The sequence below is a fragment of the Apium graveolens genome, chromosome 2 (genome assembly GCF_009905375.1).
Source record: "Apium graveolens cultivar Ventura chromosome 2, ASM990537v1, whole genome shotgun sequence".
NCBI classification, from domain to species: domain Eukaryota; kingdom Viridiplantae; phylum Streptophyta; class Magnoliopsida; order Apiales; family Apiaceae; genus Apium; species Apium graveolens.
This window is the reverse complement of record NC_133648.1, coordinates 316,009,636-316,030,004: the sequence shown is the minus strand read 5'-3', so window position 1 is coordinate 316,030,004 and position 20,369 is coordinate 316,009,636. Positions and strand designations below refer to the sequence as shown.

Here is a 20,369-nt window from a genome sequence, read left to right as displayed (position 1 = left end):
TTTGATACATTTAAGTTTTACAAAAATATATATAAATATTAAGAAAAGGGATTTTTATTAATTACTAACTTAAATGCTCCTTGCAAAAAACTTTTGAAAAATAAAAAGAGTGGTTATAATGATAATATAAGATTTTAGAGTGATGGTTCATTAACGGAGCATGAGAGTCCAGTTTGGGAGGATAACATTATATCCTTATTATATAATATGCATAAGGAGGATCGTATCTAAATTTTTGGTAAGTATGGTCCCTAACTACCAATTTAATATATACCGTTAGATTTTTAAACAAAATGATCATAGCCGTTGGATAAAAAAATAGGAATATTATATAACCAACTATAGGTAGGTATTTTAATTGAATGGAATATCCTACACTTCCAATGATTTAAACCGAAAATAAGTAGGTATGATAAACTGAATAGAATAATAATGTAAAATTCGTAATTATTTTTTTTCTTCAAATTCTGAATAATATGTTTTGAACAAAAATTTTTAACCATCACTGAATTAAATATTACTTCGTGAACTTCGCCTGTGCTGTAAAATCGTCAAAACCTGATTTATAGAACTTAAGATAGAGCCGAAATAAAATCAAATAAAACTCGATAATTTTTTTTATTTATTTAAATTTTATTTGTTTTTAAAATACTTAAGATTAAATAATTTATTAAAAAATAAAACATCGGTGCATTGCATGCCGAAACATTAAAAATTTGATAATCGAATAGTTGGTACTGTATTTAAATTTATATAGTACTTGAGTTTATATAATATACACGAGATTGTTTTCCTACCAATGTTATCCATCATACTTTTCAAAATTTAAATAGAGATAAATCATTCGTCGGTGTAATGACATTAAAATAAGGTAAAATTTGATATACTATTCAGATTGACTATAACAACATTAAATTGTTGGTCGTGGTTAAAATTAAATTTAAAATGTGTTTAGAGTGATGGGTTCCGTATTTTAAATGTATTGAAATTTTTTTTCTTATTTAACATGGTACTAGAGGGTAAAATAAAATTTGCCTCAAAGATGGGCTTGTTCTTTAATATAGAAAAATAAAATTTGCCTCGAAAATGGGCTATGGACTTGTTATTTGTGACTTTAGAGTGACTGATAAGGTATTTTAACAATATTGAGATTTTTGTCAAGAAAAATATTGAGAATCCATTCTTTTCACTTTTTGACATATAATCTTTATTTTTATTATTATAACAAAAAGTAAATTAATACAACTAAAAATATTACAAAAAAGGAAATTGATATGAATCAATACATATTCATGCCTACAAAATATTCGTTGTAGAATAGAATTCAGATACCAAAGAGAAAACGAAGTTGGAGGAATCTCAGCATCCTCAATTTAAAGTACACATAAGTCCCCTGATTTTACAGTATAAGCCCTGATCGAAGCTTGTAGATGTTTAGTTTTACGAAAAAATCGAATGTACATTACAGACCAGGTGCTGACCAAGAAGAAGATGGTCACTTCAGAAAGCGCTTCAAGCCATCGCAGCAACAGCAGCATTCTAATCAGGTTTTGATCTTCTCCGTTAATTTTTATATCCCCTTAGCTAGTTACCATGCCTCTACAAAATCAGTCATAACTTTTTTCTTTGTCATGCACGTGTTTAAACATCTGTGTTAATTTATTGTTTTTTCTAGTTTGTGACATTAGAACTTTAGTCGTCAAATTTTATTGGTTTTAACTCATAGATAATGATGGACCCTCCTGTATATATTAATTTTCTACCAAATTAAACTCATAGAAACTGGTGTTTAGTGGGCACATACTAGTAAGACGTCCCGACTAGTCCTGATAAATCAGTAAAAATATTTTATGATATATTTGTACCCGGATATTATAGATGCCTGTTACATAGTTTAAACACTGCTCGAAACAATTACTGGTGTAATAAGTATAATACAATACTAACACTTAATTAGCTGCATTGTGTAGGTGTTATTAGTCATAACAGTATTGTTTACTTACTTGTTGTGATTGAGATTGGCTGTTGTTATTTAATTTTTTTTTTTGCTAAAATATTTTGGTTCGGATTGCTAATGGAATCAAATCATTAGTTTGTTTTTATTGGATTTTATTGATTTTAGATTAGTTTATGTTTTAATTGAGTTAATGATATACTCTTATAATTGTTCATGTACTTCATTCGATCATTTTCTCTGATTAGGATTGGAGTTCTAGAAGCATGCAGTTTCAAGTATCAGCTGCACAGTTCAATCTACTAGATGAGCCAGGCCCGTTGGGTTTGAAGCTGAGGAAGAGTCCATCATTGTTGGATTTGATCCAAAGGAAACTCTCTGGAGCCGATACTTCTTTTGTCGGAAATACAGCATGCGAAAATTCCAAAGTGAAAGAAAAGAAGAATGTTAGAACCTCTGCTGCTTCTAAGTCTACCGACAAGTTGAAGCCTTCTAAATTTTTCGCTTCATTTTTAAGAATCGGGAGCTGGAAGGTAGTTGTTTGATTATCTTTATTCTACATATATCAACTATCTATATTCGACAATTAGAAGTGGCTAAAGTTGTTCTCGATGTCCAGTATATGTCTAGACATGAGGGTGACTTGGTTGCAAAGTGTTACTATACGAAGCAAAAACTTGTTTGGGAAATTCTTGACTGTGGCCTGAAGAGTAAAATAGAATTCCAGTGGTCTGACATTATTTCTTTGAATGCAAGCTGTCCTGATGATCGTCCAGGGAATTTGACTATAGCGGTAATGTGTATTAATATTTTTTTATTCATATTTCCTTGTGTTTCCAAGAGTGTTTTTTTCTTTGCATATTTGTTGGTGCTATATATTTCCATAATTTGTGATTCAGTTGTCGAGACCGCCACTGTTCTTCAAAGAGAGCAATCCACAGCCTAGAAAGCACACTATGTGGCTAGTTACTCCAGATTTTACAGATGGACAGGCTAGCATCCAGAGGTTAGACTTTAAGAGCTTGACTGTTTTCTAAGTATTTTCTGATAAAATATGTTTTATTGTTAATTGTGAATCCATCATCGTATTGATACATACTAAATTATTCATTTGGAGGTGGTGGTACAACAATTTTCATGTAAGAAATTAAATTTTACTAGATCTGTGTGATTTCAATTAAAGGTTAAAGTTAAAGGCATTTCCAACAACTTCAAAACACACATTCCTTCAATTTATACTTCTTTCTTTCAACAAATCAAATCATTACTCTATCTTCAAATAAAGTATTTATTGTACAATTCTAGAATTGAAGGAACACTATACATATGAAGCTATAATTTTTTGTCGCAAACACCCTCTATAATGTTAAGTCGTGCTATTTGATATGCTAAGAAATAATATAACCAGTATTTGATGTAATTTTTGAGGTAATATATAGAGAATGGTTGTAGATGAAATAGTATTATCAATATGAAAGAGGTGAATGCCATTCTAATATTTTCCTTAATTAAAATTTACTTGTGTTTAGTTACCATTCTACAAAAATATAACCAATAATTTGGTAATAAACATTTTGTTCCTATCAACATGACTGTGCATTTTGTTACTTTGAAATGTTCTGTTTCTTCTAAAGTACAATAACTTGGTCATTTCATATGATTGTATAAAGCATATTGTAAATTTATACTGATCTACGAGTCCTGAATTGACAAACTCTGTTGGGGAATATTTGTCGGTGTGTTGTACTTATAAAATTTCACCTCTATTTATGTAATCATTTTAATGTATTTGTTTGAATAGGGAACACTTTCTGCAGTTCCCTCAGGGTGTGTTAAACAAGCACTATGAAAAGCTGATTCAGTGTGATGCGCGTCTTAAATGCCTTAGCCAACAACCCAAGATAGTTATGCATGCACCATTTTCTGTATCACTGGCTTGTGACTCTGAGGGAAATATATCTACAAACCATCTTACTAATGAACTTGATACTGCTAAAGTGTGTCCCTTCTCTAGTGTAGCATTGCCTTTTTCAGCTTCGTCAAATGTTGAACAAATGGATACTCTTGACATAGCCCCTTTGCATCAGTCAAAAGAAGCGTCTTCACTGAGTTCAGGTAATTAATCAACAACGTAGTTTGTTAGTCTATACAAAGTTGTATAAGATTATTAGCATTTCTGAAAGATGGCACATATAATTTAAACCTTGTTTCCCACACTTAAAACAATTAGAAACAATTGACGTTTTTTGAAGTTTATTTTTAGTTATTTCTTTTAAGTGGTATACTGAATTTTGTTGTCTTATGTAAGTCCTCTAGAAATCTCTTATATCTGAAAGACAAAAATGTTGAAACTCTATGTTGTCCATATTGAAACAACTGATCATTTGAAATTTATTGTTAGTTTTTTCTTTTAAGTGGTGTGTTGTATTATTTTTTATGTAATGTGAGTAATTCTTAAATTATGTTTTGGTGGCCATAGGTATCATTGAAGCCAACGAGATTAATGAAGGACAAGATATTCCGCGCTTGAAGAATCATGAATTGTCAAAAGTTTCGAGTTTGCACCAATCTATGTCTGCAGATCCTCTAAACCACATAGAGCACCATATTTCAGAACAAATGGCTTCCGAAAAGATATCTAAATGCAAAGACATGTTGGATGACATTGCTCATCATTTTCTCAATGACACTCAGACGGTAACTGCATTCGATGAAAAGTCTCTTATGTCAAGGGTGAATTCTCTATGCTCCCTCCTACAGGAACCTGTTGTCGATTCCAAATATAATCTTGATGGTAAAACAAACATGAATGAACATAATAAGTTTGAACCAGAGAGTATGTGTAATACAACACCGGCTAGTATGTTTGAAATCGGTACATTAGGCCAGAGAAAGGATATCATGGATTTTACTTCATGCAAACAACCAAACATGCCTAGGAAAGACTCCTTCGGGGACTTGCTGCTCAATCTCCACAGGAGCGGCTCTTTCTCAAATATTTTAGCTAAAATTTTGGAAGACGGTGATGATCATACTTGAGAATGTAATTCATTCTTGTTAGTAATTTATAGGATGTTCTAGAGGGAGACCTGGGATGTTCCGGATAGAAACTCAATTGTTCGATATTTCAGAAAGAGACCTGATATGTTTCAAATAGAAACTTAATTGTAGCGTTGCTGGTAAAGTTACTAGCAAAATAATAAATTTATGGTGACAACAATTACAGTGACTATTTTTTAGTGAAGGGTCTATCCCCATTCCTGAGAAATCAAAGTTTTTTTGTTATGCAAATCGATCTTCCATTAGCAAAATTCGATGCGTGTGGTCAAAAAAATTGCACATAGTGTTTCACATAACTTCACACCAGCTCAAATATGGTTCACGGTTGGGTCTAGTTGGTTATTTTGATATGTGCTAATATTTCCATTTCTTATTATAATGGAAAATCTAAAAATATGAATCTTTGTCGATGCAATTGATGTGATCTTTGCTTTAGGATGGTTGAAGGAAGTTGAAATGGAAGATATTATCTTGTTAGTAGAGTTTCAGGGGATACGATACTAGGGATAAATGGTCTCAAGGAGGAGTTTTTTGCTACTAGTTTTGCACATATATGTAAATGCTTTTAGATTAGTGGTTTTTACTAAGGTTAAATCTATAATGGAGGATTAATTGAGAAGATCCTAGCATTAGTAGGGTTGTAATTTTGAAGTTTTTGATGATTCTGTTGGTGAAATTTCACTTTCTGTGCTGATCAGTAGTATTTGTTTTTAAATCCTTAGTTAAGTGTTGGCATAAATTTTTGCAACTTGAAGTTACAGTTTTTAAGTTACATATAAATGAAACCAAGAGACTTAGAAATATTCACAAGAATATTTAAAACGATCGAAGTTTAACCACAAAAAATATCATTTTATGAACATTACTATAATTTCTCATTGAAAGTCTGAGTTGTAGAATTTGTTTCTATTTTCCTAATTTCATGATACAGAGGTGTATTTTTCTTATATATGTACAAGAATGATACAGACATTACACATGAACACCTAACTACAAAATACCAAAACCACAAGCCTTCTGATATTTAACTATCTCAATGCAAGATCATTCTATCTCTAAGCTTTCTCGTCCTTAAACACGGAAATGTTCAGGAATCCGTAGGAGGAATTAAACACGGAAATGTTCAGGCAGGAGCTTCAAATCCGTAAGAGGAACAGCTAAATTGATCTCAGCATTTTGAAGTCCACATGCACATAGGAATCTTGGTATTGGTAGGTGAATGCAGCAAATCCTGGTAACTTGCTTCCAAGTCTAAGTACTAGCTTTCGAAGCTAAACAGCACCCTTCCATCATATGATCAGATACCCCAGCACAAGCAGATTTTTCTTGCTTCGAGATAAGTGCTGCCTGTGCACCTGAGGAAGGGATTTCCACATTCAACAAATCTCCAGGGCATTACAGAATACATAACATGGTCTATTTGGCAAACCTTAATAGAGCATTGGCATGTCTTCATCTTTCATAACATCAACTGAAGATACCTGTTACAGGCTGATTTCCTCGAAAGCAACTAAGAAGAATCCCGAGCAATCTTGCCTCACTATCTTCAAATCTGGTCGAGCACTGGCTATATTTGGCAGTAAAATTCAGTGATCATTTCGACTCTTTCAGCGTTGTGCCAATGGTACTATCCATATGGATGCATGGATGCTATAATGTGTTGGTCAGTTGAAAAAGTACGGAGATTCAAGAACTTTTTGCAAGTCAAAATCGCCTCGATCTGGGAGAGGCGGAAATTCTAATTTTGGATATGACATTTGAAAGCTCTCTAGCAACTGAATTAAAAGAATCAAGACTAATGTAAGAACATGTGGCAATCAGAAGTGTTACTTCTATGAATCCTGTAAGTTACACAAAGATCATGAAACTCCCATACAAATAAAATTCACTACAATGACAACGAAAGCATTAAAGCTGAAGATGTGTAATTTTATACATCAGGACTGCCTAGTCTAGTACGAATTGATTACTTAATAACTTCAGATTACTGTTGATTCATAAACTGAGACTGGTAAAAATCGATCTTTTATGATGTTACAGTAATTAATTGTAATACTGTTTCAAAATAACACCTCAGTATTTTTGTCATTTGACATTCCTAAGACCATCAAGACTAGGAGGACAAGGCATATCCCGTGATCCTGTCATTTTGTACATATGAGTATAAAGTATTCTTAATATAGAGCAGCAGCGAACGCAAGTAAAAAGAACGATTACAATCAACAGGGACATGCAAAACACTAAAGAAGTAAAAAGAACTTAATAACGGCGATAGGCTGGCAGCATGAACAGGCACAATAATAATAAGGAAAGCAAGAAAAAAAAAAGGTAATCCTTTATTTGGCATGCACATTTCATAATAAATCAATGAGAACTAGAAATGCTCACGTTTTCAAGTATTGGCATGCTATAGAGCTCCACAAATTTTTGCCTTAATATTCGATTCATCACATCAACATCCCGTGCATGTGTCCAAAAAGAATCATGCACCCCTGTAATATGTAACAATACATGATTTCTGGCACAATTCTATAATGTACGATGGGACATGGGTCCACATTTGTATAAATACTAGATGCATAATAAGAATAACTATATAACAAAACTACTCGGTTAATGACATGCCCGCTAAATGGATGTATATGATCCATTTACTGGCTTTCCCCTTACAAAACCGTAAAGATTAAGTGAGAGTCGGTCATCAAACATGGTAGGTTGAGGAGAGTTCTTGTGTTCAAACCCTTCTACCCCCAATATACTTACAGTTTAGTATGGACACCATTTATTGTTGCTACTCAGTGAGTTTGTGCCCCGTAGTGGGTTTGTTATGGAGATCAACTCTTTACCCTCAATAGGGTTTCAAATGATGACTACTGTTAAATGTATATAAGGAAGCATGAGTACGGCTGCAGTTGTGGGGGTGCATTGTACGGGAATACAGGAATTCGACAAATCTAAAAATATGGGGATTCAGATGCAGGAGATTCTGCAAATATCAGTATATTAAAAATATATATGTATATTTCGAGGGTTTCATTTACATTAAATTAAACAGTCAACTGAACAAGCTCATAATCCTCTATAATACATATCATCGTTACTTGATAACACAACTAATGTGTTATAACGTTGTTAGTCGATTAAGTATTTAAGTATCTACACTACCTTCTCTCACTTTTTGGTGAGAGAAGAATACCCAAGATTCCAAGAATCTCCGCGAACTCAAGAATTCCCAAGAATCGGGTGCGCAGTGCGTCCGGTAAGTGAAGAATCCCTGCTTACTAGATGTATATGATCCCCTCCTGCACCCTGCAGTAGTCTGAGGTTTCAACTAATACATTTTCATCACATATATCTCGTTCTACTTTTTTTGTTCCTTCTATAAAATAGGGATTAAAAATTTCTAGGAATCCCTCATCCACACCTAGTGTGAGGTTTCATCTCTAATAACTTCATACTACAAGATACATGACCACCATTTACCTCTCATGAGATGATGTTAAGTAGTTGGTCAAGACAAACTTAAAACTTGTCACATATCACATAAATGTTGAGGGACTGATATCATCCTACAATGTTCTATAACATCCAAGAAAGTGCTTAAACAAACGTCAAACAAAGAAAGCTTTTAGTTAGACTCGTGCAATTGCAAAGGGCTTAGGCAACCGAGCACTACAACTATGACTATAACCCTTCGTCACAAACTCAGAATCATCAATAAATAATATGCTCCTTGCAAAACTGTGTCACATCCAATAGCTCCAAGGCAAGAATTATGAACCAAGATATACAATATTTGCCATGAGCCCTATATATGCAAAACTTACATTCCTTCAGAATAAGCAGGCCATAAATGTCAAATCTCACATGACACTCACTTTTTACACAAATTGGATTTAGAACTATGCAGAGAAAATATTTAAAGTTATCATATAGGGGTGTGCCTGCATGCGTGTGTGTTAGTTCATCCGTGTATTTCACTAAGCATGATCCTGGACACTTTATAGTGTGTCAGGGATAGTTTAAAGGAATTGTCTTTTTGGTCAGATGCATCGGTGAAAACCACAAACCTGCAAAACGCAATCCAGCATCCCTGCATGCAACGGCAGTCATCATCATGTGCGTACCATCAAGAGAGTGGACAAAATTCGGAGGAAACGCAGTTCTTTGTTTTCTGACCTCAACCTGAATTGAGCACAATAGAAATGTCACTCAACATTGCATGGTTCTTGAAAAAATAATGTGTTCACTAATGGTAGAAATATCAACATACAGAGTCACCCTCACGCTGAAGTGCCAAAACCTGAAGGGAAGTTTTTATCTGTAATACATAGTCCAGTCAGTAACTATGTCATAAAATTCTTTAACTGTCAAATGAGCAAAACGCCACTATCTACACTATTTAAAAAAATTAAATACTTGGTTCGTTAAAGGAAATGCTCTTAACTCTATTAAATAAATATATAAGAATGTGCTTAATTTATATATAGAAACTAATAAAAAGAAATAGGTTCAATGTATTTTGTTTTTAATCGCTAAATATACTCTGTGAAGGGTTAAGGAGTTTCAGCACAAAATTTATAGTCAGCAAACAAATTTTTGTTAGTCTTGTAAGCATGCAAACTGTGATTCAAAAACAAAATTTGTAGCCAACAAACAAATATTCATTGGTCTTGTAAGCATGCAAATTGTGATTCAAAAGTCAAAACCATAGATAAGACTTACAATATGACGTTCAGTTCTGAAGTATGGCTGCACAACTGGAAGGCCTAAAGGGGTTGTCCACCGCACAGGCTGATTTTCTGAAGCAATTATCTGTAAATTTCAGTTAGTTTTATTAAAAACTTCAGACAAAATATAGAACTCAGCTTCACCCCAAATGGTGAATTGGTGATGTAGAGATCAAGTTGAATCAAAACACCTTTGCGCAATCTCCGAGCCAACCCATTGTGCCACGTGCAGCTTGGAATATCTCTCCGAGTGCAGCTAATGTCACCTTGAGGAAACGTTAGAAAAAAGTAAGATGATTGAATGCTGTGCAGGTGTTGTAGCAGATATCAAAAATAAGAAACTAGCTCAATGTCTGCAGTGAATCTTGTAAAGCAGGACAGCTTTGCGAAGATATGAATAAATGATACCCCATAAAACAAGAACGACAAACTTAGGTGGATTAACCACAGAATATCCACCACCCCAAGGGTAACTTAGCTTGCAACCTAAGAAGGGACTCGGTTTAATATTAATATATATATATATATACTGTATATTAATCCAGTCCTCTATAATACGCGAGGATTTCATCAATATATATATAACAGAATACCAAATTGAAGAACCCAATAGAATACGGCCCAAGACGATTAGGCTTATTATTAATAAGCTGCCAGCCCCACATAAAACATATAAAGAAATATCTCTAATTTCCTATAAACTAAATATTTATAAAACAATTTAACACATAAAAAATTGTTTCAAGGTAATGCACCATTAATTTACATTCAAGAACCATTATTATCAACGTCAATTTTAATATGTTGAAGAGTTGTCAATTACGAAAAAACCGTCAAAAGGAAATTCTGCATTGTAGTAGAAACATTTGATTTACAAAGAAATGGAGAAGACAATTAAGTTTTGTATGTTTTAGTGTATTTATTTAGGGTTCATAACTTTTAAGTATAGGGGATGGGAAGGTGAGAATTGAAGTCTAGGCCTTGTCCTAGCACCTTTGCCACAGCTTGTTTCAGACAACTAGACAACAAAAATCAAGTATTTGTTATTTAATTGTGACACGTACTTGCTAAAATATACAGAGGAATTAGCAAAAATGTATTTCGTCACTAGATTTCTATTATCTGTAATTGTCATATTAAATCGGTAAAAGATTGCAAAGTTTGGGACTTAAATGGAGTGCAGACTGCAGGCCTATCAACATTAAGACCAAAATGAAAGGCTGGCAATCTGAGACTGAGAGGACTTCTGCAGATGTTAACAACCCAATTTCAAGGACCATTAGTTCATGTCCAATAATAAAAAGAAACATAAAGATCAAGTAGTTTTACTTTGGCAGCATAACAAGATGCACTGAATAGCATCCTCTCATCTGTGATATGACCCTTTTCCATTAATTTTCTTTTTATCTGCTCACGTGCCCCAACATAAGTAACACCATAAACTGAAGTCATGACTGTTTGTTTCACTAATTTCCGATTCACCTGAAAGTTGGCCATTTGTCAGCTGAGTTGATAATAAAATACATGATATAGTCCCGTCAACACAATGTGCTTGGTGTTTTTTCCTCTTTTTGGGTGGTTATTAAAAGACTATAAACAACCTGACCAATTAAGACCTTGGCTAATAAGGCATTTGGATTGCTTGCTGGGTCTTTTTGGCTGTCTTTTTCCATGATAGCATGTACCCTGAAAAATAGTAGAGCAGTTCATATGAAGAACATTTACAGTTAACAGTAGAGAAATTTACATGTTACAGAACAAAAGTCAAATGAAATTAGGGTATTATAAAGAGTTGAACACTAGAAAAATTTAAACAAAACTAACAAGTTTCATTTCAACAAACAAATTTGACCAAAACCACAAGACTTTAGTACCCCATACTAACACTTAGACCAAGTTTATACCTTCTCTACTTGCTTTCTATCTGAAGTAGCCATTCGAACAGGAAAAACTATGAAGGAACTTTATTAAATTTGTTATACACCTGGTACTTTAGATTATTTATACAAAAACAACTGACCTTTTTTTTGGCTAAACTAAAGATCTTTTAACAGTAAGTATATAATAAACATTTTAAGTTTTCTCTCCATATGTAACCGTATATATAACATATATACATTTTTGTGACGATAAAATAAAATTATATGTGATCATGTTATATTTTATCCTAATTTTTTGTTAGATTCTATTTTTATTCGTAAAAAAAAAAACTTTTTTTGGTGTGAAAATTAGAATTTAAATGCAATTTTATGTTTTCTTTATATAAGAGCGTTCTTCATGGAGCAATGGCCTAGACACACACACACACACTTTAGAACTTTCTAGATTTCTTTACAGATCTTACCTTGAAGCAATTTCAGAGTACACGTCTGCCGGTTTGTCTCCACCGACTAAATTGACAGCAGCAGCTTCAAGCTTGCATAAGAACAACCAACATCATCATAGATTAAAAATTACATTTACTTTATCTATATTGGCATTTCACAAAACATTGAAATATGGTGCAAAGTATATTAATGTAAAAAGTCATATCTGTGATTTGGTTTTAAGACAGAAGAATAAAGTGGGTCATTCATAAATCCACAACAAATTACCTAGATACATACAAAAACTGAAAAGTAGACAGAAACAAGTCAAAAAACATATCAAAGAATTCAATATTATATGAATCACTTTTGCTAAAATCACGAAAAACATTAGCATGTTACATCATCGGCATTAGGTTAATAATCATATTCATCCAACATATTCTTACAGGTAATTCCAGACATTGATTCAAGCATATATAAAGCTTCGGAATTATAATATTTTTAAAGATTTTACTAAGGTGCCAAACAAATTATTTCCTAAAAACGAATACTGATGTAGGAATGTGAACTATGAATTATGTGAAACTTGAAAACCAATTTTCTGAACTAAACCATTCACTTACAGATTACATCATTATTCAGCACAGAGTTTCAAACTATTTAAACAAATATACGCGGATTCAGATTATTGCAGGCATTCCTACATTCAGGTATGCAAATATTGCCATGCTTTTTTTGCCTTGAATACAATTCACAAAAAAATGCATGTTTGATGTTGATTTATCTACCGGAAAAACAAGAAAGCAAATTATGGGAAGGTTGGAGAGCAAAGTAACATACTGCATCTCTTCCTAAAGCAGCATAGTGCTGCAAGCCATTGCATGAGCCATCCTGAAAGAGAAACAACTATCAGAAATGTTTATAGCCACAAACTCGATCAAAATAGGCACATCACATAAATTATGGTTGGAAGGAAAGCAACAAACACATTAAAATCAATCAGAATATCTATCATTAAGATGCAACTGTAACATCTTCTCTTAATTTAAACGTATGAAAGGTTAAAGCACTAATCCAACCGTTTCATGTCTGTCTATCCATATAGCTAATTTTAAATTTTCACTCTCTCTGCTTATAAATAGCATATTGTTCTAGTAATAATGAAATTATTAAACATGGTTGTCATGTCGATGAGTCGTGTCGAGTTGATGGGGGTTCAGCTTGCCGACTAGTCGACAAATTAATAAATAATCAATTAAATAATATACAATTATATATATATCTTATAAACGTGGTTTCCCACTACAAAAGTCTGACACTTCCATACTCCTATTATATCAATCATAAAATAGATATGTTAATTCCAAACATATCCTTTTCCCCTACCTTGTACACACACAATTACACCGACTATGCAAATATATAAACAGACTATAATACATGTATATTCAGTTTAATCAATTTATACATACATAAACAAAAACAGACACACACAAAGTTTAGCATGTTGTTTGTTCTTGATGTTGAGTAGGTTTCTAGAATTGTTTTATTTGATTTTCATTTTGGAATTGATTGGATTTTGTACTAGTCGACCGACTAGTCGACTGACTAGTCGATAAGTCGACCAATTAGTCGATCAAGTCGACCGACTAGTCCACAATTCGCAAGTCGACCTCTCCAGTCGAATTTTTCAAACCGACTAGTCGACTAGTCGCGACTAATCGAGCGCCGTGACAACAATATTCACACTTATACTAGCCTGTTAGAGAAGCTCTAATGGACCACCCAAGCCCATAATCCAAATATTATCTTTTTTCCTGTTACAACTATAATACTATGCCAATCAAGTTATACTTAGAGCTATGTAGCACTAGCATCAGATTACCAACTAGCAACATATAACTGATTAAATAAGGGATAATTCCTGTAGGCTACAATATAACTTCTCTGAGATTGGAGGCATATCTTGATGCACCAACCTGATGAATTGGCAGATGAGAGATGACTGTATGTGGCGACGAACTTTTTAGAGCTTCTGATAAATTAATACATGCTGCTAAAAATTGAAAAGGATCCTCAGCCATGAGCCACCACCGACTTCCACTTAAAGGCTGGTCTGCTGAATTTACAATGTCTTTTAAATGATTTTCTACAAATGCTAGGCGTTCATCATATGATAGCTTTTCAACGCCACCCCCATAAAGATTTGCTAAATGTATCTTCAGCCAGCGGAATCCAGACTTCCCCAGTGGTCGTCCTTCAGCGAACTCAAGTACTCCTCGGCAGAGATCGGAACTCAGATGATTTAAATGAGGATGCATAGGATAAGCTCGTCCTCTGAAGTCTAGATTATGGGGATAATAGAAGCCCTCTTCGTCTTTCAATTTCCTAGCCACCTGTTCAAGTTAGCACTTCTTAAAATATAGCCTACAAACTTTTAACAATGATATAAAAATTAGAAGTCCAATAATAATTTAATATAAACTGAACTATTCAAACAAATCATTCCAAGTCATCTACACATCACTACCACATAGCAACTAGAAAATAATAGCGAAACTGAAATTAAAAAAGAGATGAAACATTACTGAAAGCTTCAGTTCAATGTCACATCGTAGAGAATGCCTCTCTTGGTTAACTTTTTTTGCTCTCCTAACACCCCACCTCCATTCTTTCATTGCACCTGCATCATCAGAGTGCATCACAGGTATTGGGACCTGCAGTTAGAACATCAACAATCATATTCTGTCCACATAAACAATATATGCAATCAACTATTATTTATCTTGATTCCTACCATCCTCATTCTCGGAAAGACCTGAATCTTCCATTTTCTTTCTTCCTCTTTTCGCTCCCTATTAGCTAAATATGAACCCTATAGCATCTATAATATCCTGCTTATAGTTTCTACTACCTACCATTAAATTCCATATCTAACAAGAGTACTAAGATTGTGTCTATCTAAAATCATCTAATCACCTCCTTTAATAAATTGAATGATCCTTAAGTCTAATAACATTCAATTTTCTCTAAGCCCGTAAAAAGATATGCAAGTAGAGAGAGAAGGGTGGGGAAACTTAGAACAACGAAAAGGAATAGTACAGTAGTTTGATCATATGTAATATTCACTGAATGATGCAGAATGCTTCATTCAATCAGAGTTATCTATGGTTCCTACATTATAAATGTAATCATATTCTTCTAAAGCCCTAAGCTAACAAACAGATCAACCGGCTCTTCTCCTAATTCTGTTATCTGAACTTAGGTCAAAAAGGATCTCACACGCATTAGTTCCAAACCCATCCCCGCCCAATCTGAGTTGGTCAGCGGAGGACGAGAAACTGTTTATGCTATGCATCTCTCCATGTATCTTATTATTTTATTTTAAACCATGCCAAATCTGAAAAAATAAAGTTCTATGGCAAAAAAAACAAATCTATGTCCAATATTTTGACGGAAGTCCATACTCAAACAGGTAAAATACTATTTACGACCGAAACTTTAAAAAATAATTGTCAAGGGACTGACCCCTGTGCCGCCTCTATAGTTCGAGGACTACATAATTATATTTCCTTCTACTTTCATACAGTAAAGTCTTTCAATCATTTAAATATTCATGATCATATTCCAAACCAGTGAGACAAAGCCAAACACATATTATTGGCTATGGAAGACAACCTTGTGAATTTTATACAATGTTGTATTATACAATTACATATTAAGCAACAGGAATGGGATATGTTTGGGAGAGAAATAGTAAATATGATATAGAAGTATATAACCAGCTCTTTAACAATATGGAAGGAGTTTCAGGACACTCACGTCTTCACGATTAACAAGGCCGGCAACGTTACCCCCTCCAGACCATATTTTCTCCACCACACTCAGCACTTTTGTGTTGATTCTCCATTTTGTATTCCCAAGTGTGTCCAAAGCCTATTTACATGCACAAATACATAAAGTAGCTCATCTAGAAAATGAATGGACACTCTGGTCTAGCTACCTTCTTAACAGTTTGATATTATAGCAATTCAAATGCTTTTCATAACATCATTTTGGTGAAGTAACTACATTAAGATATACAGTTTTAAAATTTGTCAAAAATATTTCAACAAATTTTAGCAAATTCACACGATTTTACAACTTACATCCAACAGACGATGTAAAGATGCATTAAGGTTTTCATTCTAGTTCTTACCTCGTAAACGTTCTGCATTTGTTTTGGAGGAACACCTTTAACAGCATCTTGTTGATGTCTCGATCCATGAGTACGCATGAGATAAGAAGGTAAAAACACGTGGCCACCTTTATCATACCTGGGGTAGAAAATTTAGTGATAAAAAACTGTTTTAGTACACTTAAGTATTCTAGAATTTCAGTCTCTAACTGATTCTGCATTCAATTGTTTTCCTAGACTGAGATTGCTGGGATAAGAAAGAATACTAAATATATTCCAGAATCTGGCCTCTTTACAGTTGGACATTTATATTAGCATTAAAATTAAAGCATACCCTCTCCACTTTTTTGGAGGCACCAACATTGGTACATAGGGAATTATCATATGCTTAACCTGCATTTCAAAAATAATTTAAGGGTTAATATGTTGTATGTATGTATAGAACATGGCATCTGTGCCCAATTTGATACCAAAAACTCCCTCGTTCCAAATAAAACAGAACTTACATGAAGCACTTACAACTTTTTATTGTAATTTTTCAAACACCACAAGCATGTCTTAGCTAGTAGGAAAACATATTCCATTCAACATGTTTTTATATATTAGTTCATTTAGCATCAAACATCTGAAAGATAATGCTTTAAAAAAGTTGTTTAAAAACATAATAAAGAATAAAGATGAAGAGTAATTTTATTACATTAAAAAATTATCAGTAAATTCTTTGGATGATTAATCATATTTAAACATCCTTTATTTTACGGAAGGGCAAAGAAAATACTTAAGCATGTCCAAAACAAGCATTTACTATTAAAGATAAGTTACTTATAGCTTATAAGCCCGTAATGACTCATCTCGGAGTATTTGTCGACCCAACTTATAAGTTGGATTTACAACTTATAAACTAATAAGTTGAATGTTAGTAACAACGTACTTTTTCTCAACATATTTTGAATTTATTTTTTTATTAACTTTAGTTTTAAAAAATGTGTTCTAAACTATTTTTCTAATTTAATAATCACGAATTAAGATTATTTTAATTCTAATTTATTTATTTTTGTTCAATTAAGTAAAAAAAATTTGAATTTTATCCAAACACTTATATAACTTATAAACATTTATCTAATTATCACTTATAAGACACTTATTCTTTTTTTTTGTCAAGAAGACACTTATTCATTTTAAGTAATAAGTTACTTATTTTAAAATTTCCCAAACGGGCACAATATCTGAACGAACCCTATGAACTTAAAAAGTGTACAGGATAAATATTTAACATTGCATATTTGTAGGTAGCGGAAACAGGCATTGTAAGAGCATAATAGATAAAAGGCATTTCTAGCTCACAGTGTTTTCATTTCCGGCAAGGACCAAGGGATCACATTCTACAACTCCATACCGTTTTCCAAAACTCTGCCTACAAGGTCAAAGAAAGAAACTAAAATTCAAACTCTTAGAAAAATATTTATTAATTATGAACATTTCTCATACTTCAAGAAGCCTACTCTCCTAGAATATTGATTCTTAGAGCATGGTCATAACCAACAATGGCATAAACCATACGCAATCACAAATTCTTTTAGGCAATTTCTCAACCAAAAATCTCAAAATTAAATGTCTGTGTATTAAATTTGTGTATGATATTAGTGTAAGCAAATTTAGAACTGCTGATAAAAAGTAGTACATCTTTACCCTGGATCCTTTGCTACAATTTTAAACGTATGCCTAAATGCGGGACGAATATCAGGTGGGGCATCTGCTGACTGGCTAATTGGAGGTTGTACCCAAGCTGTTTCTGTTAATAACTCTATCAGACGGCATCCCAACTGCACAAGGTAAAAGAACTGCTTCATTAGTGCATTGCTATATATATAATATATACAATCTATTATTCCTTTCTCCACATATTTACCACTTACTAAACTTAACGGAATATATGCCATACTGAGCATACCTTAGCCTGTGTATCTCGACCCCAAGACTTAAAATCTTCATTTTTGATGATCTTTCGCACCTCATTTGTTCTTCTCTTTTTCATCAAACTTTTGACACGTTTCCTCAGTACCTCTGTCTCTTTACTTGCATCTTCTTGATCTTGCGTTAAAATCTTACCTTTCTTGCACTTCTTCGTTTTGTCCATAAAACTATGGATTCTAACCTGAAATAAGCTCACTATTACATTCAGACAAAAATAAAATAAACCATACATAATGTACCTCCCAGTAGCCATACAATTTAATAACTGTACAGCATAACATGTATCAGTTATTTGTATAAGCGCTGACGTGAACACTGATTATTAAGAAGACTACATTGAGATATGCGTGAGGAATACAAAATAGTCCATCATCCATAGATACTTCCCAAAGAATGCCAAACTAACTGTCATACATAGATAATAAACCAACACGTCACAAAACCCTGTGTGATCATCAACAAAAAGCATTTGCCTAGAACTATTACTTGATAAAGTTCCTATCTAGAAGAATACACATTTCATTGCAAACATACACTAGTAAAATTACAATTCTTGATTGGTTAATTTCTTCTTAAAACAGCAACAACAAAAAAAAACCATTTATGATTTACCTACATATGCTTACACGGCGTCATACTCTAACAACAAAAAGAAAACATACATTAAACAAGCATTTCTACTCATTTAATACTAATAAAAACACGTTTAGCAACAAAACTAACAGCTTAAATATAACTACGTGTCACACATTTTGCAATTTCTTTCATAATTCTCCCACTATGATTAGTATCCACAAACCAATTAGAATTCAGTGAAACTAACAATCGACAAAACTAAAGCCACACCTCCTGTTCAATCGCAACCCCTATCTGAACCGCAGCTTGAACAACTCTCACACACCTCCCTTCCTGTCCAGTCATCAACAACGCCATCATCTTATGCATTACAATAACCGCAATCTTATCAGCCGGCAAACAATCAATACACGGAGCATAAGCCGCCTTATGTTTCCTCGACTTCTGACTCCTCTGTTCCTTCAAAATCGCGTCTCTCAACGGCTCAAACCAACCTAAAAACAACTTCTTAACATACGGTAAATTTGGCGCTAATTTCCTATCACACATTTCCCTCTCTAATTCCCTATACTCCTCCACCATACTCTCCCACGCCTCCGTCTCCGCCTTGACTTGCCGTCTCCGTAACTTATAATACTTCCTTCTCTCCATCTCTTTACCATCCACATTCACACTCTCCTTACTTCTATTACACAAATTACGCATCACGAAACTCGTAATCCACGGAGGATCCTGAACAAACACTCTCTCACTCTCATCCTCCTCTCGCTGCGTGCTCGGATCAAACGTAACTGTCGAAACACTTCTCGAAACACGACGCGAAACACGACTCGAAAACGAAGATAAATTAGACTTAAATTTCAACTTCGAGATTGATGTGAATGAATTCGGGCGCCATGGAGAGAGAGATTGAGCTCTAGGGCTCGGAGATGATAGAATTAGAGAAGCCAGAATTGTATGTATAGGTGTATGTATAGGTGTGTGTAATTGTGTGTGTTTAAGTGTGTGTAAAATGAAGATAAGGAGAGAAAGTGAAGAGGGAAGAACATAAACCCTTTTAGAACCCTATTTTTGACACACTCGGTTAAATTATATATACTCGCTGTAATTTTAATTTTTACCGTTCATTTTTACCGCGTTCTAGAGAATTGGATTTACCTTGGGTTAAATTAAACTACCAAAGAGATTGGGTATAGGCCCAGGCCCAAATAATGGGGAGTTTAGTTGAAATACTGCTGGTTAACAGGCTTAGGTTAAAGATGTCCAAATAAGGCCCAGCTCTATTTTTATTTTTTTGGTGTTGCAGGCCCAGCTCTATTTTTATTTTTTTGGTGTTGCAGGCCCAGCTCTATTTTTATTTTTTTGGTGTTGCAGGCCCGGGTCTATTTTTTTTATTTTTTTTGGTGTTGCAGGCCCAGCTCCATATAAGTTGGAGTACTTGATGTCACGCAAGACCTTGATAAATGGTGATTTCAATTCATTGAAAATTTGAAATACTATTCAAAAAATAATTTTCTTATAGATAAATTTTTTTTAATCGTTTGAAAACCTTAATAAGATTAAATTGAAAGGCAACAAATGAATCATTT

At 33.5% G+C, this 20,369-nt stretch overlaps 2 protein-coding genes across 2 annotated transcripts; one reads left to right on the top strand and one right to left on the bottom strand.

Annotated features, from left to right (window-relative positions):
- Positions 1–1,419: 1,419 nt before the first annotated feature.
- LOC141706425 (uncharacterized) lies at positions 1,420–5,193 on the top strand. Its single transcript, XM_074509185.1, has 6 exons — positions 1,420–1,547; positions 2,203–2,487; positions 2,574–2,747; positions 2,854–2,960; positions 3,756–4,069; positions 4,434–5,193. Exons 1-6 carry the CDS (start codon positions 1,431–1,433, stop codon positions 4,991–4,993), a joined length of 1,557 nt encoding a protein of 518 aa, XP_074365286.1. The 5' UTR covers positions 1,420–1,430; the 3' UTR covers positions 4,994–5,193.
- A 652-nt stretch (positions 5,194–5,845) lies between these two features.
- On the bottom strand, positions 5,846–19,624 carry LOC141708864 (DNA-directed RNA polymerase 3, chloroplastic). Its single transcript, XM_074512675.1, has 19 exons — positions 19,051–19,624; positions 18,182–18,385; positions 17,920–18,053; positions 17,575–17,644; positions 16,565–16,623; positions 16,252–16,369; positions 15,876–15,989; positions 14,642–14,770; positions 14,033–14,449; positions 12,894–12,944; positions 12,089–12,159; positions 11,346–11,430; positions 11,074–11,226; positions 9,936–10,010; positions 9,740–9,829; positions 9,288–9,335; positions 9,085–9,199; positions 7,403–7,506; positions 5,846–6,789 (listed from the first exon to the last, which is right to left on the bottom strand). The coding sequence occupies exons 1-19, from the start codon at positions 19,483–19,485 to the stop codon at positions 6,679–6,681; spliced, it is 2,583 nt and encodes an 860-aa protein (XP_074368776.1). The 5' UTR covers positions 19,486–19,624; the 3' UTR covers positions 5,846–6,678.
- Between the last annotated feature and the right edge of the window lie 745 nt (positions 19,625–20,369).

Coding starts and splice junctions, on each gene's coding strand:
- LOC141706425 (XM_074509185.1), top strand. CDS start 1,431: ATGTTTAGTTTTACGAAAAAATCGAATGTACATTACAGACCAGGTGCT. Junction 2,488..2,573: donor TAAGAATCGGGAGCTGGAAG/GTAGTTGTTTGA, acceptor CTCGATGTCCAG/TATATGTCTAGACATGAGGG. Junction 2,961..3,755: donor GGACAGGCTAGCATCCAGAG/GTTAGACTTTAA, acceptor TTGTTTGAATAG/GGAACACTTTCTGCAGTTCC.
- LOC141708864 (XM_074512675.1), bottom strand. CDS start 19,485: ATGCGTAATTTGTGTAATAGAAGTAAGGAGAGTGTGAATGTGGATGGT. Junction 18,054..18,181: donor GTCGAGATACACAGGCTAAG/GTATGCTCAGTA, acceptor TACCTTGTGCAG/TTGGGATGCCGTCTGATAGA. Junction 12,160..12,893: donor CTGCTTTAGGAAGAGATGCA/GTATGTTACTTT, acceptor TTCTTATGCAAG/CTTGAAGCTGCTGCTGTCAA.